Below are 25,463 nucleotides of genomic sequence, written 5' to 3' on the forward strand. Positions count from 1 at the left end.
AAACTTCTGGTTATAGATGGACAAGACAGACCAAACAGAATGTTCATACATGTGAACTCACCAAAAGCTCTTAAAAAAACACATGAGCATTTGAAAAATTGTAATTGCATAATTTGCTGTATTTTACAAATTTTTGCTGGAAATCTTAAGCCATCAGTTACAATATAAAAAGCGCAATTTAGTTTGGAACAAAGAATTATAACAGCTACAGGCAGCTATATTGATTATTCCAACTCTCCAACTAGTAGCGACTTCATGTTAGTCTGATATTCTTGTGTAACCAATCTTTTGAGATCTGCAATTAAAATAAAGTTCGATTTGAGGTGGTATCAACTTGTGATCAGGAAAAGACATGAATTATTTGGATCACCAATCGCCTGGAATCACAAATCTGGTTAAGTACAAGATTTTTTAAAAACTTTAAGTATGGGCAAGGATGTGGGCCAGCAAAGATTTCCCACATCTAATTGCAATAGAAAAGTCATGAAATGCTTTCTTATATCATTTATGACTGCAGTGGTTCAAGAACTAATCTCAAATGTAATGACTTAATGTTACTCAGGACTAGCTTTAGTTAAATTAATTTTATATATTAAAGTTAATCCTATAAAAAAGGATGAACTTCAATATGCTAATTTATTACTTTTGAATGCGTTACATAGCTGCAGAAATCAAACTGGAAAGTTCATACAATGCTAAGCAATTGCCTTTGTTCCTCTTCTGTTCTAAGTCTACAACTTCATTCTTCAGTTGACTGAATTTGGAAAAAAAAGCAAATGGATACACCACCGAAGTTTTTTAGTGCTTTTTAAGAATTGGCTTGGAAAGTTAGCTATACCTGTTTTCACATTTACAACTGTAGTCCTCAAATCATGTATATTCGGAATAGCATTGTCAAAGCATGCATTTTGTACTTGTAACTCTTTTTTTTACATTAACAGTAGGGTCATTTTAACTGAAACAATCAACAGAATAAAACATCTCTGTACAAGTCTGCATTGGTACTTAATTGAGGTTTTCTCAGCTGTAGTCTTTCATCATGAGCCACTCTTGTGCTCATAATATAGTTAATAATCTGAAGATGCTTAAACTTTAAGTTTAACATTCCTTGAGGAATGAAAAACTCCCATTTCAACTGAAATGTCAGTTCCCCATTCCAGAAAATGATAAAAAGGACTACTGCTACTCTATAAGGACCTGCTTTTGGCATGATTCTTTGTAAACATTGGCTTTTGGGGAAAAATGCACTTTTGGCTGAAATACACTTTTGGACTGCTGGATATGGCCCTGTGTAATAAATGGCATCTCTATGAAGAAGCTGGATTCTTTCCCCCCCCCTCCCCCGATGGAATTGTGGCATTAATTTGAGGTACATAGAATTTACAACCTTTATTAAAAACTACTGGTGCAAAGGAATGCCAATGAGTACAAGGAAAAGCTTCTTAAATATATTATGCATCTGGCGCCCCTTATGCAGTCAGAATATACAAGATCAAGTGACAGTAAAAGAAAGCATTTTAAAAGTAAATATTAAAATGGTTATCACTCCAATCATTGCTGGTAATCCTTTGACCCCTCTCAAAACAGCTATCTTTAGGAGAAAACCACATGCCGAGAAGCACAAGTTAGAATAAAAGGAAAACGTCTATTAAAATTATTCTGAACGAATGTCTATTTGCATCGTCCTGCTCTACTTCAGTCATGCCACACCCTACTGGTGCAGGAGGAAAGGATTATACACTATAGCCAACTAGTTGCATGCAATATTCCATGCAGAAGGCAGCAAAATTTCAGCATTTAGAGGCTTTAGGGCAACTTGGGAAAAAAAAAGAGATCACAGTAAAAAGTATTTTATAAACAGATTAGGTTTGAATATAAAGCACTGATTTCAGACAGCAAGAGAAAACTGCTTAAAGGTTCTAAGCATTTGCCACTTCTAACATCCTACACTAACCAATATTTGTAATGTATTTGTCACTGAACTTTTAGAAAAGGTTACCTCTACACTTCCCCTCAAAACATTATAATATTACAATTATAAATTACAACTTATGAAATAGCAAAAATACTCAACAAGTCCTTTCACAATACAGCAGGATGGAATTAATTGTATTTAGACTTGGTCATCAGTATAGTAACATTCTGAAATATATTAAGTTAATATGAAGGGTTTTTATAGACAGATTAGCAGGCCACCCTAAAGATTCTTAAAAACCAACTGATTCTATGCAACAGCTAATAATAAAATTCCACAATAGAAATAGAAGAGTAAATATTCTTAATCATGTGCTGTGTTCTATACCTAATGTAATTACAATGTGTGCTATATAGACACACACATAAAAAATGAGTCAAGACTGTGACAAACTAAGTGATGGAAAATAAGCCAGCACAGCACAAAACTACAGCACATGGACCAAACAGATTGAAATCCTCAAAAATTATAAAAGTGTTGACTTTCTTTAAAAAATAATTCAACATAGCTAGCCTCAAGCAGTTTTACAGATAGCTGGCAGACAGATATAGTGCATGCTACATAGAAGACAGCCCACCCAGATTCATTCCGAATCTGGAGGTATTAGATTGTTAATTATATATATATATATATATTTTAAGAATTGAACCCATGCAGTTAGTAATTGGTTGTAACAAGAACTTTCTAGAAAAGCAATTTAGTTTCACTGTTCCTCTTCTGCCCTAAAGCATCTAGTGCCATCTGCCTCAGGTAGCTGTACGTGATCTAACTATGAACAGTAAGGTAGGCACAGACCAAGCAGTTGGAAATACAGCTTGGCACGCAGACACCGGACGAGAGAGACTGCAGCAAGGGTTTCACGTGATCGTGTGTAATGTTCGTCCACACCTTAGTCTTCGATTTGGGGCTGCCACCATTCCTAGACTCTTCAGGCACTTCATCAACTCTGCCTGTGCTGCCTGCATTCAGCCATCTCGTCTTCTCTCGCTGTTGTTTCTGAGAACTTTGCTTGAGAGGGGAGCGAGAGCTAGAGTCACTGTCCTCTGGAAAGGTAAAACCTGTGGCAGAGGGTGGAATCTCAACATCACTGCGATTCTTATTTTTTTCTCGCAGAGCTGGGCAACGGTAAGGATAACCAGTCCTGTAACCCTGTAAGACACAATAAAAGGTTGTAGCATTAAGAACCTGCTTTTGGTTTATGTTGAAACATTGAAATACAGAGTTTCAAAATATCTGAAAACTTTCATTTTACCCAACTGTTAGTCCTTTTGCAACACACCATACTAATCTCATTTTTGTAAAAAGGACTTTAAAAAAATACAAAGTAACCCTTTAGACACTGCAGTAGTGTAGCAGTTAGTGCAACACTATTACAGCTCAGGGCATTGAAGTTCAAAATTCAATTCCAATGCCGTCAGTCAGCAGTTTGTATGGCCTCCCTGTGAATGCCTGCATTGCCTCTGGGAGCTCCAGTTTCCTCCTATGTTCCAAAGACGCACTGGTAGTAGGTTAATTGGTCACTGTTAATTGTCCTGCAATTAGGCTGGGGTTAAATAGATGGGTTGTTGAGCGGTGCGGCTCATTGGGAAGGAAGGGCCTGTTCCTCTAAATAAATAAAAACTAAAAACTTGTCCTCCTTACGTGCTGTAAAGCGTTTAATAATGCATTGAACTCAGCTTCTGAATACAAATCCTTAAAGTCACTGCAATTAAATTCCAAGAGTTGTATTCAGCACATATTCATTACTACCAACAAAGCAGTTAGCACAATTGCTTTCCAATGCCAGTGATCACCGACTGGGGTTCAACTCCTACTTCTGTCTGTAAGGATTTTGTATGTTCTCCCTGTGATTGCATGGGTTTCCTCTGGGTGCTTCGGTTTACTCCCATATTCTTAAGATTTAGGGTTCGTGTTAGTGAGTTGTAGGCATGCTATGTTGGTGCTGGAAGTGTGGTGACCCTCTTAGGCTACCTCCAGCACAATCTGTAGACTGTGTTGGTCATTGATACAAAGCAACACACTTCACTGTATGTCAATGTACATGAGACAAATAAAGCTAACCTTTAATATCTAATCTTTTTCATTTTTTAATGCAATTTTTTTTACTCTGTGAAAGAAACAACCTCAACAGCGCTTCATGCACAGAGAAATGTGAAAAGAGACTATTTTTGAAGTTTCAGATTTCACATATCCATAGAAACACAGTGGTGTCTTCTCATAATTATTCCAGAAAAGAATTTTTCTTGAACACACTTTTGTGATATGGGGCAGAAAAGCCAGGTTGGAAGGTGTTTACTTAAGATGAAGTTATTGGGATGAAGAGGTTTAGGGAAGGATTAGTTATCTACCACTATTCATTATACTCCTTCCTTGCAAAATTAAAGAGCCACCACCTAAGCTCTTACCAGGTTATCCAACATTCGCATCAAGGCTTCAAATTCTTGCTCCCCAATCAGCCACTTAGGATGTGAACTATTTTCATCCCCTGATGACTCAGGACAGCGAGATTTGGCTTTGTACTTTACAGGATCCAAGAGAACCAAATTGTCAGGGCCTCCGGCACTAGCCATTGTACGAACCTGAAAACAGAAAAGCATTTAGGTTTTAATAATGGAACTTCTTGCCTCATCTGCCTCTTTTGTCCACATCAGATAGCAGTGACAAATAAATTTAAAATTTATTTTTATAAGTTTAACCAACAGTATGGCCAATAAAATAAAATTGGATAAAAGTTGCTTGACAAATCAATTAATTAGCCAACTGAATAAATAAGCACCAAATGTTGAATTTAACCAGCTGTAACTATACAAGACATTTTTTGAAAATTACAAGACATGCAATGCTGGGAATGCCAGCATTTACTGCTCATCCCTGACTGCTGCTGAACTGAGGCAGTAAGACTTTATGATTGAAGTAGCAGCTCAAGATGGAGCTATTTCAGGTGGAGTCTGAGATAATGCCTCAAGAAACCCCTGCGGTGGTGTCAAAGGGGACTGACCTTCAATAAATATACCGGTAATCACTTTTCTGTGAGGGGAAAGCTCCAACTCCATGCTTTAACGACGATGCCAATGTCTTCAATATTACCATGGCTTTCTGATGCTAGTACATGTCAAAAGTTGCCTTGCTGTTAATGACAGCTATCTTTGCCTATTTCAGAATTAAGATGTGTGGTCCTTTACTGAAGCGTGGTTGTGATAAATCCTGGGAGTTGGATGACCCTGGTGAAACCCAAACTCAGCATCAATGAATAGGTTGCAGAGGAAGTGCCTAATCTCAGTCACGTATTAGTGATATCTAAGATTAGGCTGGTTGGTAGGACTTGGGCTAATAGCTGCATTCAGGTGTAATCATGTTCATACAGAAAAAGAGTTAAAATACAGTTATAGATAATTCTCAGAAATACTTTGTTTTACTGCATCAATTAGTTTTCTGAATAATTATTGGCTTAAATGAAACAGCAGTGAGAGCATCTTCAGCCAATCTATTTTCAAAACAATTGTCCCATTATAACTACACAAGCTTTGCAAAAATAAAAGAACCTGAAAGCAGATTAAACATCACCTATTTAATTGAGCTCTGTGTCACACTATTTCTAGGTCATTTTGCATCACTCTGATATTCAACTGTACATATCCCGATGTACCTCCAGCTATATCCCTGCATTCGAACTGCTGGGCAATTAGCTCACACTGTTCTCAACAATATCATTCATCACTGTAGGAACATCTAAATTTTATCACAGCAACTAAGCCAAATCACATTTCTCAATTTCTATCATGCAACCCTTTCAATCCACTGTCAACACCAGCCTTGATTGTCACTGGTCCAATGCTCCAATTTAGAATCTTTTAAGATGGTATCAATCTCCACTATATTTTACTGCTTCGCACTTGTAGATAAATTTACTGTTATATTTATTATTTGTTTTTTTTTTAAAAAAGCACTGAGTTGCATTTTGAAATTTTTCAATTAAATTGAGAAGAATTTTCTGATTAGGTAGCAGGAAGTGGCCTTTGATGGATCTATTCCCAAGGGGTTGAAGTGGGTAATGCAGAGAAGATGGAACAGGAAGCATCTTGGGACTCATGACCAGAGAAAACAAAGTTTAGCTTCTAATTTAAAACTGAAATATTCCAACAAAGAGGATGAATCTTGACAAGATAGGTGGAGAAAAACACTACCAATTTAGCATCTATAGTATTTGATGAAGGCGATTTGTTGGTTTTCTCTTACCTGAATTTCACAGGCAACAACCAGGTTGTGAATGTAATAGAAAGCTTCCTCAATGGTTTCTCCAATGGCAACAAGACCATGGTTCCTCAGAATAAGCACCTGACAGAATGAACAAAATGTAAACAAGCAACAATGACAATTAACAACATCTACTAATTTGAGCTGCTTAGTAAATAAGTAAATAACTAACTTACTAATTTAGAATTTCAGGATGTATATTGTATGCATTTTTCTGACATTAAATGTACCTTTGAAACAGCAAGCCCTTGCCGCTAGATGTTGCTTTTAATAAGGCTACCACCATTTTCATATAAAATAAATCAGTACAATATAATGAATTAGGTTTTATTTCACACAGTATTATTTGGATGACCTAAGAGACCTACAAATACAAACAGATGTTTTTGCATGCAGCACAGCTGTGCAGCCTCAGAGCTTCCAGTTCTAGAGATCCATCCACAGAATATTCCGAGGAAGGTCTCTGACTTGAAGCATTAACTCTTTGTCTTTCCATAGCTGTTGCCAAATCTGCTGAATGTTTCCAGCAGTTTGGTTTTTATTTAAAGAACTGGAGCCTTGGGTCACAGAGTCAGAGCACTATATCACAGAAACAGACCCTTCTGCCCACCTAGTCTGCCGAACTGTTATTCTGCCTCGTGCCAGTGTTCTGCACCTGCACTGCAACATTTCGTACCCATCCTATCAATGTACTTATCCAAACTTCTCTTAAATGTTGCAACTGAATCCACATTCACTGGCAGCTCATTCCACACTCACACCACTTTAAGTGAAGTTCCCCCTCATATTCTCCTTAAATATTTCACCTTTCACCCTAACCAAGTTCCAGTTCTAAACTCACCCAAGCTTTGAAAATAGCAGAAAATGAACATGCGTGGCCCTAGACAAGAATGGAAACGTTAAGAAAAGCATCTGGACACCAGTCAACATCTGCAAAGGTGCATGCCAAACAGTATACAGGCAGTCCCCAGGTTACATACAAGTTCTGTTCCTGAGTGCGTCTAAGTCGGATTTGTACGTAAGTCGGAAAAAGTACATCCAGTATTATTTAGCGTCAGTTAGTCAAACGTTTGTCTTAGTATATAGAATATATTTTATCTTTCTATACATATAAGACACTTAAGAAACGTATGTATTCCAATAATTAAACCACTGCGTTGCTTATTGTAGCTTTCATAGGGGCAGGGGCTTTCACGTGCTCCATTATTCTCACTTTATCCATTATCCTTTTAAATTGTTCCAATCGTTGACCGACTGTAGCCTAACGCTTTTCCAATGACCGATGGCATTTCAACTCTTTCAAAAGGCTTTATTATTTCCACTTTATTTTCAATCGTGATCGCTTCCCGTCAATGGAACAGAAATACGGCGGGTGGCGGGTCCCGAGCTCCACCGGGTCCTAAGGACCACCGCACTGAGACAGGTTAAATGGGACAGGTGGGGGCTGTGCTGCGTTTGGGTATTTGATCCTCCACAATATTCTGCGTGGGAATTTAAACTGGAGGTGGCAGTGTTTTTTTTTATATGACGTCGAGTTGTGAGCTCAACATCAACCTGGCACGGATGATACGGGAGTCACTGGATCGACATCAACCCAGCATGGGAGTGGTCTGTCACTGGATCAAACTTGGAAACCTCCATTCTCGAGCCCAGCGCTGATGGTGGGGGGGGGAGAGGGGTCAGGGTGAATCTTACTAAGAAAAATTTAAGCCAAATACAAAGTTAAACACTCAACACAGTGTCAACGGCAATGACTTAAAATGTTGGACAGCACTGCGATCCGACTTAAAATGGCGGACGGCGTTCTCCTTCCTCGGTCCATAAGTATGAGTTGTTCGTAAGTCGGGTGTTTGTAACTCGGTGACTAACTGTACAGGTGTCCCTTGCTTTACAAATGTTCGCTTTACGTCACTTTGTTTTTACAAAAGACCTAAATTAGTAACCTGTTTGTGCGTTCCAAAGAGGATTTTCACTTTTAAGAAAATTTTTCCCATATAAATTAATGGTTCTTCACTTTACACCATTTCGGCTTAAGAAAGGTTTCATAGGTACGCTCTACCTTTGTGGTGGGTGGGGGTGGGGTGGAAACACTTGTAGTCAGAGCCATTCGGCACAGAAACATCCCTTTCGGCCTACCACATCCATAGTGATCATTAAGTAGCCATTGTACATAGATACTACATCCAAGCACTCAGCTTGTAGCCTTCCAGGTCATGCTAAAATGTACTAATGTAATGTATCTTTTTGAACTTTTTGAACATTAGATGTTTGTTGTTCTTTTTTGTGTGTGGTTTTTTTGTGGATTTTATTGTGTTTCTTTGTTTGGTACGTGTTTGCAAGATGATGTATTTCAAGGTTGTATATGCTTTACAAACTTTGATAATAAATTTACTTTGAACATTTCCCTCCATTTTGCGCTGATACTTCCAATTTTGCACTTAAAGAAAGCAAAATTGCTGTGGTAAAAATTGACTGAAGCTGCTTAATTTGCATTGATTTCTTTCTGCTGACAGTGATGGATACCATCACTGGAATCAATCTCAAAGATTTCATCAGTACAAAAATTTCATATGCCTTACCTGATGCACGTGCTTCAAATGAAAAGAAAGTTGACTTTTTAACTTGTTACTGATTTCGTATTGTGATTTGAACTTTCCCTACAGTTTGCTAGCCCAGTATCATAACCACAATGATTATAGTGCAGAATTCAATGGAAGTAATGCATTGTACATCAAACTCTGCAGCAATGTTCCCTCTAAAGCATGCACATGCACACATTTTTTGCTATTAGTGCACAAAGGAATTTAAATTGCACACTAAAGGTTGTCACCCTCTGCCTCGATGGCATGTTACGTTTATTTCATGATAGTACACAATCACATTTCTGATGCTGACAGCGTTGACAATGTGGAGTTTGCAATGATTTGTCAGCAAATTTCAGAACTGGTTTATTGATACTATTTTTAATTGAAGAAATTATTGATTCACTATATCGAATTCCAAAGAAGCAAAGGACGTGAAGTGCAAAAGAACTAATGGTCCAATTAAAACAGAATGGCTTAATGAAACAGTAGAAACTGTTACACTAAAAGCTCATGAGGTCAGGATTTATTTTATTTCTTTTAAACAATGAACAACAAACTGGGCTTGTTATCCTTGGAATATCAGGTTTACTTCTACTTAAAAATTCAGTGTGCACTTATTGTCGTCACTGGGCAAAAAATTGCAGAACACAAGATTTTTGCTGGTCATTACAAATTAGGGGGAATATTGCTCTGTAGGAGTAGATTAATTATATGCAAACCTAATAAAATGAAACTGCTCAATTTCAATGTGAAGCCATTGATAGGGGTAGGCTCTATTGTACACCTTTAAATTTGTTACTTTGTAATACGTTTAACATTAAGTAAATTCATTTAGGTCTTTTCATTTAGATGTGTACATACAATTTATACTGCACTTTGAAGCTCAATTATGAAGACTCTCAAAATTAAAATCTCTTCCAAGATTAAAGTAATAAAATGCATGATCATTTCTTTAGACCATAAGACATAGGTGTAAAATTAGATCATTCAGACCATCATGGCAGCAGCCGGGATGTGGATTACAAATTACAGCAGGAGATAGAAAAGGCATGTCAGAAGGGCAACGTCATGGTAATCGTTGGGGATTTTAATATGAAAGTGGATTGGGAAAACCAGGCCAGTACTGGACCTCAGGAGAGAGAATTTATAGAATGTTAAGGGATGGCTTTTTATAACTGCTTGTTGTTCAGCCCACAAGGGGATCGGCTGTGCTGGAGTGGGTGTTATGCAATGATCCGGAGCTGATAAGAGAACTTAAGGTTAAGGAACCCTTAGGGAACAGTGATCACAATATGACCGAGTTCACTTTGAAATTTGATTGGGAGAAACTGAATTCCAATGTGTCGGTATTTCAGTGGAATAAAGGAAATTACAATGGCATGAGAGGAGAACTAGCTAAGGAAACAGACAGCCTGTAGAGAGACTTAGATAGTTTAGGGGAATGGGCAAAGAAGTGGCAAATGAAATACAATGTTGGAAAGTGTACAGTCATGCATTTTGCTGGAAGAAATAAATGGGCAGGGGGTCTCAAGATGGCGCTCATGGAGTAAACCGCATCTAGGCTTTGCTCCAAACCTTTTACGTTTTTTTAACCTACAAACACCCCTTAAACTTATTTTAAAGGGGTCTAAACATATAGAATTTTTCTTTTTAAACTATTTGAATTATTCTCAACTTGCTGAAATGTCTAAAGCAAAAGAACCGAAACAGACGAAAGAACCGTTAACTTTAGAAGTAGTTGTGAAGTTTATAGAAGCTAAATTTGAAGATCTGGAGAAAAAATTACTCGGAAGATTTTCACAGTATGACGAACGTTTGAAATCACTCGAAGAAAAGTTCCTGACCCTTTCACGGGAATCAAAAGAACAACAAGCAAGCATTTTGGTTCTTGAAGAAGCCGCTCGTAAGAAGGATCGTATAATCGAAAAAATACAAGAAGAGCAAACTTCGACGATCCAACAGATGGATCGTTATAAAGTTAAAATTACTGATTTGGAAAATCGTTCTCGAAGACAAAATCTTCGGTTAATTGGGATCCCGGAAAAATTTGAAAGCGGTGATCTGACCATTTTCTTCTCTAAATTTCTAGTGGATGTCCTGGGCGCAGAGGTCCTGGATAATCTCCCGATAATCGATCGGGCACATCGGGTGTCCAGATTTCAGGCAGATTCAAGTCTGAAACCACGACACGTAATCCTTAGAATCCATTATCCTCATATCAAAGAATGTCTGATTCGTGCGGCTCGTAAAAAAGGTATGATAACCTATCAAAACTTCAATTTTCGCATTCTGGAGGACTATAGCCCGGAGGTATTACGGGCTAGGCTGGCTTTTAGATCGGTTATGTCAAATTTTCACCAGAAAGGCTACAAGCAAGCGTTGCTGTTTCCAGCACACCTGAGAGTCACCCTTCAAGATGGATCTTTTCGGCTGTTTAAATCGCCAGCGGATGCTCAAGGTTTCCTGGAACAATGACATTTGATCGGGCTGACCAATGTAATTTAGCCTATAGATTTGGATCTGTTATAGATTGACGTTTGGGGTTTTTTTTTGATACGGTTCACATGTATTTCTTACATACGGTTAAAGCTCCCTTTTTTTTTACTGGGCTTATTCTGATTTTATATTTTTTTATATTATTAATCTATTAGTGTTGAAAATGACCTATTAGGGTTATTTTTTTCTTTTTTGTTTTTCTTTTTTTTAAATCGATATACGCTCTTTTTTTACACTTTTAACATTTGAATATTAAGATTGGGAAAAAATAAAATGGCGTTTCTTCTTCCCGACAGACTTCAGTGTTTGCAGCATCATAACTGTTTTGATGTGTTTGAAAGTTTTAAACTTTCATTTATTGTTTTAATTTTTTTTAACCCTTTTGTTTATATACATTTATAACATTAATTTTATATTTTAACTTTTGCTATATCAACCCTTTTTTATAATGTGGGTTGTTTGTATTTTTTTTTAACTTTGTTGCGTTTGAGTTGCCGTCTTGAGACAAAGGGGTAATTTTAGTATTAGATCGCTCACTTGCCTCTGTTTGGCTTTTTTCCTGGGGTTTTGAGGGTGGTGGGAGGGGGATTTTTCTTTTTTTTCTTTTTTTTGCTTGCTTTTTGCTTAGTTTTATTTCATGGGCTTATATGAAACTACAAAAATGGCTGCAGTGCTGTGACTTCCGGTTTCCCTTTGAACTTACTTCCCTCTTCCGGGTTCATGAGTTCACTTTTCTTTCAAACCTATATGTTAACTGTAATATATATTGTCAATATGGATAAGACTATTAGCTTTGTTTCTTGGAATACTAATGGTTTAAATCATCCGATCAAACGGAAAAAAGTATTCAAAGTATTCCATAGAATGAATGCTAATGTTATTTTTGTACAAGAGACTCATGTAAGGAAGGTGGATAGTCAGCGGTTGTTTAGGTTTTGGAAGGGCCAACAGTATCACTCAAATTCGCAAGCCAAAGTGAGAGGTGTTTCTATTTTTATAAACTCATCAACTGCTTTTATACATCATGAAACAATTTCAGATCCGCAAGGTAGATTTTTGCTTATTACTGGTTTACATTGTAATCAAAGAGTTGTTTTAGTTCATGTTTATGCTCCAAATACTGACTGTCCTGAATTTTTTTAATGCTTATTTACATCCTTTCCTAATCTGAATCAACATAGATTGATAATGGGCGGGGATTTTAATTGTTGTCTAAACCCTTTGATGGATAGATCCAAGCCCACTCAAACTTTTCCGAACAAATCGGCTTCTCTTATTAATTCTTTTATGATTGATTCAGCTATTTGTGAAATTTGGCGTTTTCTACACCCTAATGACAAAGAGTTCTCATACTTTTCCCATGTGCATCATAATTACTCAAGAATTGATTACTTTTTCATTGATCAGCATTTACTTATAGACGTTATGGATTGCAAATATGACTCTATTGCTATATCTGATCATGCACCTTTGAAGTTATCTATTAAGGTGACGGATTCATATATTAGTACTAAAGGTTGGAGGTTTAATCCTGTTTTACTGCAGGACTCTGACTTTGTTAACTTTATTAAACAGCAAATTGATTTGTTTTTCTCAATAAATTCTACAGCAGACATCTCTAGTGGAATTTTGTGGGATACTTTTAAGGCATATATTCGTGGACAGATTATTTCATATTCTGCCGGAGTTAGGAAACAAACTAATTCTAAAATATTAACATTAGTTGATAAAATTAAGGCAATTGACAAGATCTACTCATTGACCCCTAGTAAAGAACTTTATAAAGAAAGGGTGGAACTTCAAATGGAGCATAGTTTATTATTAACCTCCTCGATTGAAAGTCAGTTAATTAAATCGAAAGCTCAATTCTATACATATGGAGATAAGTCTGGTAAACTACTAGCTAACCAATTGAAAATTGTTTCGGATAAGCGACAAATTACTAAGATTCGCAAACAAGATGGTACTTTGACGATTGATCATAAAGAGATAAATAAAGCCTTCCAAGATTTTTATAATTCTTTATATCAATCAGAATGTACTAAGGACTCTTCTATAATGAGTGAATTCTTAAGGAAGTTGAATATTCCAAAAGTAACTGTTGAGGATAGTGTATTTTTGGACACACCTATTACGGAGTCTGAAATAGAAAAGGCTATTTTCTCAATGAACTCGGGTAAAGCTTCGGGTCCAGATGGTTTTTCTGCAGAATTTTTAAAATCTTTTTTTCTCCTTGGCTTTGTAAAATTTTTAAAGATGCATTAAGTATAGGTAAACTACCACAATCTTTTTATGAAGCTTCTATTTCCTTAATTCTTAAAAAAGATAAAGACCCCACTGAATGTGCATCCTATCAGCCTATATCTTTGCTGAATACGGATTTTAAGATTTTTAGTAAAATTTTGGCTATTAGATTAGAAAATATATTGCCTCGGATTATTTCTGAGGATCAGACTGGATTTATTAAAAATCGCTATTCATCTTTTAACATTAGAAAATTAATTAATATTGCTTATACCTCTTCATCTAAAATCCCAGAATGTGTCATTTCCTTAGATGCCGAAAAAGCATTTGATAGAGTCGAATGGTCATATTTATTTAATACTTTGCAACATTTTAATTTTAGTTCAAAATTTATATCATGGATTAAATTAATATATCAGAAACCTTTAGCTTCGGTCTTCACTAATAATCAAAGATCCCCTTTTTTTCAGTTATTTCGGGGCACAAGGCAAGGTTGTCCTTTAAGCCCTTTATTATTTGACATCGCTTTGGAACCCTTGGCTATAGCTATTCGTGAATCACCCAATATTTTAGGTATTACCCGTGGGGAGACGATGTATAAGGTATCATTATATGCGGATGATTTGTTATTATATATATCTGACCCTGAAAGATCTATTCCTGCTATTTCTTCTTTGCTTGCTCAATTTAGTAATTTTTCTGGATATAAATTGAATTTTAATAAGAGTGAACTTTTTCCATTAAATATGCATACTTCAATTTATAATCAGGTACCATATAGAATTGTTACAGACTATTTTACTTATTTAGGTATTAAAATTACTAAAAAACATAAAGATTTATTTAAAACTAATTTTTTGCCTTTAATAGATCAAATTAAGCAACTTGCTAATAGGTGGTCCCCACTATCTTTGTCTTTGGTAGGTAGAATTAATGCCATTAAGATGATGATACTACCTAAATTTCTATAACTATTTCAAGCATGACCAATTTTTATTCCTAAATCTTTTTTTGATATAGTTGATTCTAAAATATCTTCGTATTTGTGGCAGAACAAAAATCCTAGGCTAGGTAAAAAATATTTACAGAAGCCTAAGAAGGAGGGCGGTTTGGCTCTACCAAATTTAAGATTTTACTATTGGGCAGTTAATATACGGTATTTGATATTTTGGACACAAGAATCGACTACAGTTGCTGGCCCACAATGGGTAAATTTGGAATGTAAATCTGTGCAAGATTTCTCATTGATCTCAATCTTAGGATCTTCACTTCCTTTTTCGTTATTCAAAACGAATAAACAGATAACTAATCCTATAGTCAAGTATACATTACGAATCTGGTTTCAATTTCGTAAATTTTTTGGTTTGAATAAGTTTATGCTGTCAAGTCCTATAATATCTAACTACTTTTTCCGACCATCATCTATAGATCAAGCTTTTCTTTTATGGAAAACAAAAGGTATAACATGTTTTCGTGATCTGTTTTTGGATGATAACATTATGTCCTTTGAACAGTTATCTAATAAATATAATTTATCTAAAACCCATTTTTTTAGATATCTACAAGTTAGAAATTTTCTATATAATGAACTAAAGTCTTTTTCGAAAGAATGTCCATTGGACATTACAGAAAGAATTTTAGCTCTTAATCCTTGTCAAAAGGGTTTAGTAGCTATCATTTATAATATGATTATGAATGTACAACCAGATATATCAGAAAAAATTAAGAAGGAATGGCAGGAAGAATTGCATTGCCCTATATCTATTGAGCAATGGGAAAAATTTTTATTATTGGTAAACTCATCCTCTATCTGTGCTAAACATGCTCTAATACAATTTAAGGTTGTACATAGAGCTCACATGTCTAAAGATAAACTTGCTCGATTTTATTCTTATGTTAATCCAACCTGTGATAGATGTCATTCTGATGTTGCTTCGTTGACCCATATGTTTTGGTCTTGTCCTTTTTTACAAAACTATTGGAAAGATATTTTTAATATTATTTCAAGAGTCTTAAATATTAATCTCCAACCACATCCTTTTACCGCAATTTTTGGTCTACCAATGATAGATAATAAGCGTTTATCCGCTTCATCCCAACGAATGATTGCATTTGTTACACTAATGGCTAGAAGATCTATTTTACTGAATTGGAAAGAAATTAACCCTCCAACTGTATTTCAGTGGTTTTCTCAAACTATTTCCTGTTTGAGTTTAGAAAAAATTAGAAGTGTGGTTTTTGATTCTTCAGTTAAATTTGAGGAAACTTGGAGACCATTTATTCAACATTTTCATATGAATTAAATGGTCTGATCCTGAACCTTATTGCTACTATCCTGAATTGTGTGGATGGAGGTTGGGAGTCATTGGCACTGCTGTATGTATTTAACATTATGCGATTGACCATGTTGGTTAGTTTTTTTTAGTTGTTGTTTTTTTGGGGGGGGGGGTTCTTTTTTTTCTTAATTCCTTTACATTATACTATGAGTTTGAGAGACTCTATGTATTGATTAATACATATTTGATTGTTAACTAATCTATTATGTACTCTCAAATGTTTTGTATATTTTTTCTTATGTTTTTCTTAAAAAATTAATAAAAAGATTTGGAAAATAAATGAATGAATGAATGAATGAATGAATGAATGAATGAATGAATAAATAAATAAATGGGCAGACTATTATTTAGATACCCTAAAGGTTAACCTCCAGGTTGAGTTGGTGGTGAAGGTGGCGAATGCAATGTTGGCACTAATTTCTAGAGGAATAGAATATAAGAGCAGGAATGTGATGTTGAGGCTCTATGAGGCACTCGTGAGACCACACTTGGAGTATTGTGTGCTGTTTTGGGCTCCTTATTTTAGGAAGGATATACTGACATTGGAGAGGGTTCAGAGAAGATTCATCAGAATGATTCCAGGAATGAAAGGGTTACCAAATGAGGACCGTCTGGCAGCTCTTGGGCTGTACTCCCAGGAGAATGAGGGGGGATCTCATAGAAATATTCCGAATGTTAAAAGTCCTGAACAGATTAGATATGGCAAAGTTATTTCCCATGGTAGGGGAGTCTAGGACAAGAGGGCACAACTTCAGGATTAAAGGACGTCCACTTAGAAAAGTGATGCAGAGAAATTACTTTAGTCAGAGGGTGGTAAATCTGAGGAATTTGCTGCCATGAGCAGCTGCGGAGGCCAAGTCACTGGGTGCATTTAAGGCAAATAGATACATTCTTGATTAGCCAGGACATCAAAGGATATGGGGAGAAGGAAGGGAAGTGGGGATGACTGGAAGAATTGGATCAGCCTATGATTGAATGGTGGAGCAGACTCAGTAGGCCGAATGGTCTACTTCTGCTCCTAGATCCTATGGCTGATTTAGTATCCATCTCAACCCCATTCTCCTGCCTTCTCCCCACAACCTTTGACACCCTTACTAATCAAGAACCTATCAACCTCCTCTTAAATATATCCAATGACTTGGCCTCCAGAGATCTTTGGCAATGAACTCCACAGATTCATCACCCCTGGCTAAAAGAATTCTTCCATCTCTGTCCCAGACTCTCAAAATCCACTCTAATTAGGGCCTTCAATATTTGATAGGTTTCAATGAGATTCCCCCTCAATTCTTTTAAACTCTAGCAAGTAAAGGCTTGGAGCGACCATACACTTCTCACACGTTAACCCTTCCATTCCCAGGATAATTCATGAACCTCCTTCAGACCCTTTACAATCTTTCAAAGAGGATTGTATATTGATGAGAGATGAAGATGCATTCATAGAATGAAATTGGATTACATATCCCCAGTCTGAACAATGCTGACTAATTTGTGATCAAGATCAATGAAGCAGAATAGACAATAGACAATAGACTTGGCAATAGACAGAAGGCTGGGAATTATAGGCCAGTTAGCCTAACATCTGTGGTTGGCAAAATGTTGGAATCGATAATTAAGGAAACAGTAACAGGGCATTTGGATAAACATAGCTTAATAGGACAAAGTCAGCATGGCTTTACAAAAGGGAAGTCATGTTTGACAAATTTGTTGGAGTTCTTTGAGGACATAACATATAGGGTAGATAAAGGGGAACCAGTGGATGTGGTGTATTTGGACTTCCAAAAGGCATTTGACAAGGTGCCACACCAAAGATTATTACTTAAAGTAAAAAATCATGGGATTGGGGATAATATTCTGGCACGGGTGGAGGATTGGCTTTCTAACAGAAAACAGAGAGTTGGGATAAATGGTTTATTCTCAGACTGGCAGTTGGTGACTAGTGGTGTTCCGCAGGGGTCGGTGTTGGGACCCCAACTCTTTACAATCTATATTAATGATTTGGAGAAAGGGACTAAGTGCAACGTATCGAAGTTTGCTGATGACACAAAGATGGGAGGGAGTGTAATGAGTGCGGAGGACATTGAAACCCTGCAGGGGGACATAGATAGGCTGAGTGATTGGGCAGACATTTGGCAGATGAAATATAATACTGACAAGTGTGAGGTCTTGCACTTCGGCAGGAAAAATAATAGAGCAAGTTATTATCTAAATGGAGAGAAACTGGAAAATGCTTCTGTGCAAAGGGATCTGGGGGTCCTGGTGCAGGAAACACAAAAAGTTAGTATGCAAGTGCAGCAGGTGGTCAAGAAGGCCAATGGAATACTGGCTTTTATTGCTAGGGGGATGGAGTATAAGAACAGGGAGGTCTTACTGCAGTTGTACCAGGTATTGGTGAGACCACACCTGGAGTACTGCGTGCAGTTCTGGTGTCCATATTTAAGAAAGGACATACTGGCTCTCGAGGCAGTGCAGAGAAGGTTCACTAGGTTAATTCCGGGGATGAGTGGGTTGATGTATGATGAGAGGTTGAGTAGATTGGGACTCTATTCATTGGAGTTCCGAAGAATGAGAGGCGATCTTATTGAAACATATAAGATTGTGAAGGGGCTTGATCGGGTGGATGCGGGGAGAATGTTCCCAATGATGGGTGAAACTAGGACTAGGGGGCATAATCTTAAAATAAGGGGATGCCGTTCTAGGACTGAGATGCGGAGAAATTTCTTCACTCAGAGGGTGGTGGGGCTGTGGAATTTACTGCCCCAGAGAGCTGTGGAAGCTACTACACTCAATAAATTCAAAACGGAGATAGACATTTTCCTGGATAAAAATGGCATTAGGGGATACGGTGAGCGAACAGGTAAGTGGACATAAGGCTAGGTTTAGATCAGCCATGTGATCTCCTGGACCAGTTTTCGATAGCCTGGATGGGTCGGAGAGGAATTTTCCAGATTTTTTCTCCTCAATTGGCAACTCGGTTTTTTTTCCCCGGATGATCACATGGGTTTGGGCGGGATGAACAATAAAATAAAATGGGCGGCATGGTGCCCTGTTGGTTGGCATTGTTGCCTTGTGGGATTCGATGAAAACTAGAGTTAAGATTGGATCAGCCATGATCTTGTTGAATGGCGGAGCAGGCTTGAGGGGCCAATTGGCCTACTCCTGCTCCTATCTCTTATGTTCTTATGTTCTAATACTCAAAAAGTATTAGCATTTTCACTACCTGAATGGAAAGGCTTTCAGATCTGCTTTCAAGTCAGACAGAATTGTACTCCATGAATTGACGTGAATGATGATTACAACCTTTCTTGGGACACTAGCAAGGAAAACATTCATTGCAAAATGGACTGTATTTTAAAGTACTTGTAGTGATATGTCACCATCAAACAAGTCATCAATGTTCATCTCCATCAATTCGAGAAACGATTTGGAAAGGTTCAAAAATATACTAGCAGTTTCCTTTACAAACTTGGAAAATCTAAGTACTACTGCAGTGAAAATGCTCACCTTGTTTTTGGGGCCCAGATTTTTCTGTATTAGTATCTTTTCTCCTTCATCCACAAGGATTCCATGGTAATCATGGTAAGCTATCTCTCCAAGGGTCAATGCTTCTGGGGAGATTGGTAGCAGGCCACACTTCATTGCAGACACCTGGCAAAAACAAAATAGTTATTATAACATTTAATCAAAAAGCCAGTACTTGAGCAACAAAATCAAATTTAAATATTTATCTTAAAATCATCGATTACAATAATTTCCACACAAAATAACATTAAAAACCCAATTACAATTAATTCTTAACAGATGTCAATGATCAGCATTGCAGTTAATAAAATAATTTAGCTATTTCAACAATAGGAGTCTCACACCAGCATGGTCAGAAACAGTTGTTACCCTACAGCCATCGGGCTCCTGAACCAATGAAGACAACTTCACTCACCTCAATGCTAAACTGTCTCCACAACCAACTGGCTCACTTTCAAGAACTAAAGAACTACAACTTGTTCTCTAATTTTATTTTAAATTTTTTTATTTTGGCACACTTTATCCTCTTTTGCACATTGGATGTTTGTCAGTCTTTGTTATTCAGTTTTCCACAAACTTTATTTATTTTCCTGTAAGCAAATAAATCTCAAGGTAGCATATGGAAACATATGTACTTAGATAATAAATTTACTTTGAACTTCATAAGGCATGGATTTATTTTTATCCTCTATACAATTTGGTCTAAATGAAAACTAATTTAGAAATAAAATGTAGTTTGTGATTACTTCTTTCCCCAACAAAACTATACTTTGAAACATTACAAAAATAATTGCAACAATTGCTTTATAAAATAAATTACATTGGAATCTGAAGAAATTACTCTGAGTAATGAAATTATCAGATTTTACCAGACTAATACTAAATATCCTGATTCTCCTGCAACAATAAATTTTACTGAAAACCTGATGTTTAATGACTCTCAAGAGGCTGTTTTGTAAAGAGAACAGTGCTGATGATGCTACTAGCACCCCTATAATCTCTAAATCCTCCAGTTATTTGCATCATAAGGTGACCTTTTGAATCACTTCTCACTTCTCACTAAAAGGCCATCATCCAACAGTAAATGGAACCATTACAAGTGATGTTCACATATTGTGAACAAATAAATAATATTAAAATAAATTTTACGATCCCATAAGGCCAGTTACACCAAGAAAGTTAAATGGTGGAAAATATATTGAACAGATTAGAAAATATTTCCAAATTGAAAGCTCACTGTAAATTCATGTATTCTGAAAGATATGAAAACAAATGAGAACCTACTGCAGCCCCAGCTGGTGTGTGAATGTGTACGATGCAGCGGATGTCTGGCCGAGTTGCATAGATGGCAGAGTGCAAGGTAAAGCCAGCTTGGTTTATTCCCAAATTGGTACAACCACGATCAATTATATCACCTTGAAGGTTAACTTTAACCTGTAAAACACAAACCAATTTAAACTGCTTTTACAGACAGTCAATGTTAAACATCATTACCTTAAACTGAACTTTTCTCAAGGAAAGACACACAAAATGCTGGAGGAACTCAGCAGGCCAGGCAGCATCTATGGCAAAGAGTAAACAATCAACAATTCAGGCCGAGACATCAAATGTTTACTCTTTTCCATAGATGCTGCCTGGCCTGCTGCGTTCCTCCAGCAACTTGTGTGTGCTGCTTTCATTTCTAGTATCTGCAGATTTTCTCAAGACCAGATATGTTAAAAACGCAGGGTTTTTTTCATGTCAGTACCCATTAAGGCAAATAGATAGGTTCTTGATTAGCCAGGTGCTGGTCATCCAGTAAAGGTGATCCCCAACCTCACCATCATGGAGGAGTCGAGTTGCAAGAAAACCATCTATAAATCAAGATTTTCCGAGTCATAAAACTCCACTTCCCCATTGAATCCCATGTTTTAAGTGGAAATGCATTCCTATAGGATATTTTTCCCCTCAAAAGTAACGATCACAACTGCAGCTGCATTGTCTGTGCCTGCTTCTGGAAATACTAATTTTAAAAAACTGTTTTCTTTTTATTTATTTAATATTTCACCCCCACATAAATTTAAAGAACTAACTTATTCCATATTTTGGACCTTTAGGTCATGATCTATGAATTATGTAGGGATGTGGGGGGGGGGGGGGAGCGTTGAAGAGGTTGCTTTTAGCAGTTGCTTATTTGGAATATGATTGAGCTTTACGAGGGAATGCTCCAGAAGTTTTATAGCTTTATAGATGGAGTAAGAAATTAAATGCAGGCGAAACTTGAATATGTGCCAATACTCACCAAACTTGATGCTGTGACCTCACTGTAAAGAAGGCCAAAAGGGACAATGAGAAAGTGTTCCTGTTCTGAGCTGACTCGCACCTATGCAAAAGATCAATACCCTGCATTTAAATATTACTCATTGGCAAAATAACCAACATCAAACATGTAAAAAATGTCATTTGTTTTTAAGGAGACAGAAGTAGCCATCTTAAATTGAGATTTTGCTCTAAGTAGCTGATAACTTGTGATCTTCTCAAGAGCACTGGGTCATGATTCTACCCTATGTTAATTTGTTCAATCCAGCATATGTATAACCTGGAAATATGAGTGAGCTTGAGTAAGAAAATGTGAGAAGTTAATGAACCTGAAAGCTAATAGAACTCAAATGACTTAATGAGTTACATCTCAGAGCTTTTAAAGAAGATTGCTACGGAGAGAATGAATGCTCTATCATTTTTAAAGAAATTATTAATTCTCAGAATCAGGTTTATCATCACTGACATGTGTCATGAAATTTGTTGTTTTGTGGCAGCAGTACAGTGCAAAACAACAAATTACTATAAGTTGCAATTAGAAATAAAAAATAAATATGTAGTGCAAAATGAGAGGAAAATAGTGAGATCATGTTTATGGACCATTCTGAAATCTGATGGTGGACGGGACGAAACTGTTCCTAAAATGTCGAGTTGGGTGCCTTCTGGCTCCTGCAGCTCCTCCCTGGAGAGCACATCCTGGATGACTAGGCTCCTTAATGATGAATGCCGCATTGAGGCATCGACTTTTGAAGTGCTCAATGGTGGGGAGACAGGTGTTTATTGATTACAACTCGCCATTCAACACCATCATCCCCTCACAGTACTGATTAAAAAGCTTCAAAACCTATGTAATGCCCCAGCCTTTCACCATTCCCCATTTCTGGCTCCCTCTCTCACCTTATCTCCATACCTGCCCATCACATCCCTCTGGAGCTCCTCCTCTTTCTTCCATTGTGTTCTACCCTCCCACCTTCTATCAGATTCTCCCTCTTCCAACCTTTCATCTCTTTTCTCAATCAACTTTCCATCCCTTTACTTTACCTCCACCCCTCTCCATCTCCCGGTTTCACCTATCACCTACCACCTACCACCTTATACTTTTATCTCCCTTCCCACCACCTTCTTACTCTGACCTCTCCCCTTCCTTTCCAGTCCTGAAGATGGGTCTCAGCCCAAAACACCAACTGTTTATTCTTTTCCATAGATGCTGTCTGGCCTGCTGAGTTCCTCCAGCATTTTATGTGTTGCTTCAAAACCAAGGCCTCTGTACCTCCCTCTGCAAATGGATCCTCGACCTCCTCACTGGGAGAGCAGTCAGTGCTACACACTCTGCAATAGTTTCAACAGATTGGAAAATAACAAATGGGATCCCATTATTTATGAAAGGAGAGAGAAAACAGAGCCACTGACCAGTTAGAATTACATCAGTAAAGAAGAAATTGCTGGATATAAAACAGATGTAATATCAAGACATTTAGAAAATAATAATGTGATTGAGCAGCCAACATGCAGTTACAGAAGAAAATTATGTTTGGCTAATCACTGTGCGTTTTGACAGAGTAAATGAGAGAAAACCAGAGGATGTCATTTACTAGATTTTCAGAAAGCTTCTAACAAGGTAGAGCATATAGAATTGGGGGTAATATACCAATAAAGGCAGAACTGGTAAACAGAATAAACAACTCCTTCTATTAGTAGACTATGATTAACGGTTTACCACAGGGTGCTTTGGCTTCACCTAATCAGAATCAGTAATTACTGTATCTGGAGTTCTCTACCCTGCAGCTCTGTGGATACACAGTTATTGATCAGTGTATGTTTCTGGATATCAACATAGATCAAGGGAAATGGGGATAGGAGTGGAAATTATTTTCCCAAATGATAGACCAAGTTTGAAGACTGAAGCACAAATACCACGACAATGTCTTATATTCTATATTCTCTGAACATATTTAAAGTGGGATGTCTTCTCTATCCAGGACATTTAGTATATATGCCATTCTGTTATTTATGATGTGGCAGAATGAATCATTTTATGCTTCATAATATAAACACGTTGAATCATTATATATTAATAAGCACAATGAGTCAAATTAACACAATTGTATTTTGCATATGGATCTATGACTGTACCTCCATTTATGTGGGACAGCATGCTCGCATCTTTGATTACTGTTAAAAGTTCATTCAATTATGCAAGATCGTTCTGCAATTTTAAAACCCAGGATACAAAAATATTGACAATTCAGTTGCAAGCAACTAGGAAGTAGGCATCAGGAAATTACTTGCCAAAGAAAGTCAGTAAACTCACTTTTAAAGCTGCTATAAGGAACCCATAATGTTGTTCAAACTCTAACATTCTTCTAAATAGGCTTCCATCCTTGCACTAGCTTCCCAAGATGACATCAAGCTGTAAACTCCATTGAGCTGCATCTCAGATTTAGATGTATTTCTAACCGTTCCTTTTTAAAGTTCATAAGGATGGTTTTGTGAACAGAGGGGACAGTTAGGGGTCAGGTCAGAATCTAAGTCTCAACTACACATTCAAATGCCAGCAACGCAGATGTAGAACATATGTTTTCAGATGTCAGACTGGCAGAAAGTGGATGAGGGCGCCAAGTTTAGAGGGTCCAAATTTAGAAGTTCCACATGGATAGGAGGAACAAGTTTTAATGATCCTCTAGGTTCATGAATCGGTGAGAGCAGAGATTGAGGCCTAGTGTACAGTGATCAACATGCCCTGGGGCAAGTCTGCTGGAGGCTGGAGATTTGTTCTGGGGTTAAAGGACTGTGTATGTGCAGAGGAGGGAGAAACTGGGCTTGTTGTGCTGTGCAGAACATGATGGGCATGCTATGCTGGTGCTGAAATGTGAGGCGACACTTGCGGACTGCTCCCAACATATCCTTGCCAGTGTTAGTTAATGTGAATGGCGCACTTCGCTCTATGTTTTGATGTATATATGATAAATAAATTTGAATCTTGTGTAAATAGTCCTTCCATTAACCCATCCTATTGGAATCTGGTAGCAAGTTATCAACTTATAGCTTTTTATTCTTGTGCTTAAATACTTAGTAGCCTTGTCTTGCCGATTTACGGAAATATCCTCATCCATGGAAATCAAGTTACAGGGACAACTTCTCACTCTTATTCTGCAAGACAATCCCTTTTCTATCTTCTTGGGTTCAATAAACCATCAATGAAAAATGACCTCACTGAAAGATACAAAGTCTTAAAAGGAGTAGGCCACTTAGGACCTACTCCTAAGTAGGGAGGGGACAATTCTTCAGACTGTGGTGAATCTTTAGAATTCTAGCACATTCAGTAATTGCATTCAAAAGATTAATAGATTTGGGAAACAAGAACACAAATTTGTTGTTACAGATGTCCTGAACAGGTTCATTGTCATAAATCTGTAGATAACTATTGAAAGGTACTTTAAGACAATATATGGAGCTTGACTTACTGTTATGTGGTTATAGATAAGCTGTGACCATCCAAAGAGATCCGCTAATCTGTGGAAAGCAGCCAGCTTACATCGCAGCAATTTCTCTCCTTTCTCATATGCAACAGATTCAGATCCACGGAGATCATTCACTGGGGTAACCATTCCTAGACCTTAAATAGGAATACATGAAAGTTTACAGTATGCATATAGTTAACAATCTTATAATATTTAGTTAAGTATATTTATTCAGCACAGATCGATTACATACAAAACTAAATGCAAAAGACATGAGATGTTTTATAAATGATTC

The 25,463-nt window shown here is 37.0% G+C and overlaps 1 protein-coding gene across 14 annotated transcripts in view; it reads right to left on the reverse strand.

Annotated features, from left to right (window-relative positions):
- Positions 1–25,463, reverse strand: part of add1 (adducin 1 (alpha)) — a 174,075-nt gene that overhangs the window by 58,920 nt on the left and 89,692 nt on the right. For 9 of the 14 annotated variants that reach the window (XM_073047915.1, XM_073047914.1, XM_073047917.1 and 6 more), the window contains exons 4-10: positions 25,172–25,323; positions 21,691–21,771; positions 20,694–20,843; positions 19,392–19,535; positions 6,212–6,310; positions 4,381–4,554; positions 2,771–3,124 (exon numbers count right to left, since the gene is read on the reverse strand). In XM_073047915.1, coding sequence (XP_072904016.1) covers positions 2,771–3,124; positions 4,381–4,554; positions 6,212–6,310; positions 19,392–19,535; positions 20,694–20,843; positions 21,691–21,771; positions 25,172–25,323 — 1,154 coding nt within the window. The remainder of the gene's footprint in view (positions 1–2,770; positions 3,125–4,380; positions 4,555–6,211; positions 6,311–19,391; positions 19,536–20,693; positions 20,844–21,690; positions 21,772–25,171; positions 25,324–25,463) is intronic. The other 5 variants (XM_073047919.1, XM_073047916.1, XM_073047920.1 and 2 more) reach the window with 1 other exon arrangement.

The sequence above is a fragment of the Hemitrygon akajei genome, chromosome 6 (assembly GCF_048418815.1).
Source record: "Hemitrygon akajei chromosome 6, sHemAka1.3, whole genome shotgun sequence".
Lineage (NCBI taxonomy): Eukaryota > Metazoa > Chordata > Chondrichthyes > Myliobatiformes > Dasyatidae > Hemitrygon > Hemitrygon akajei.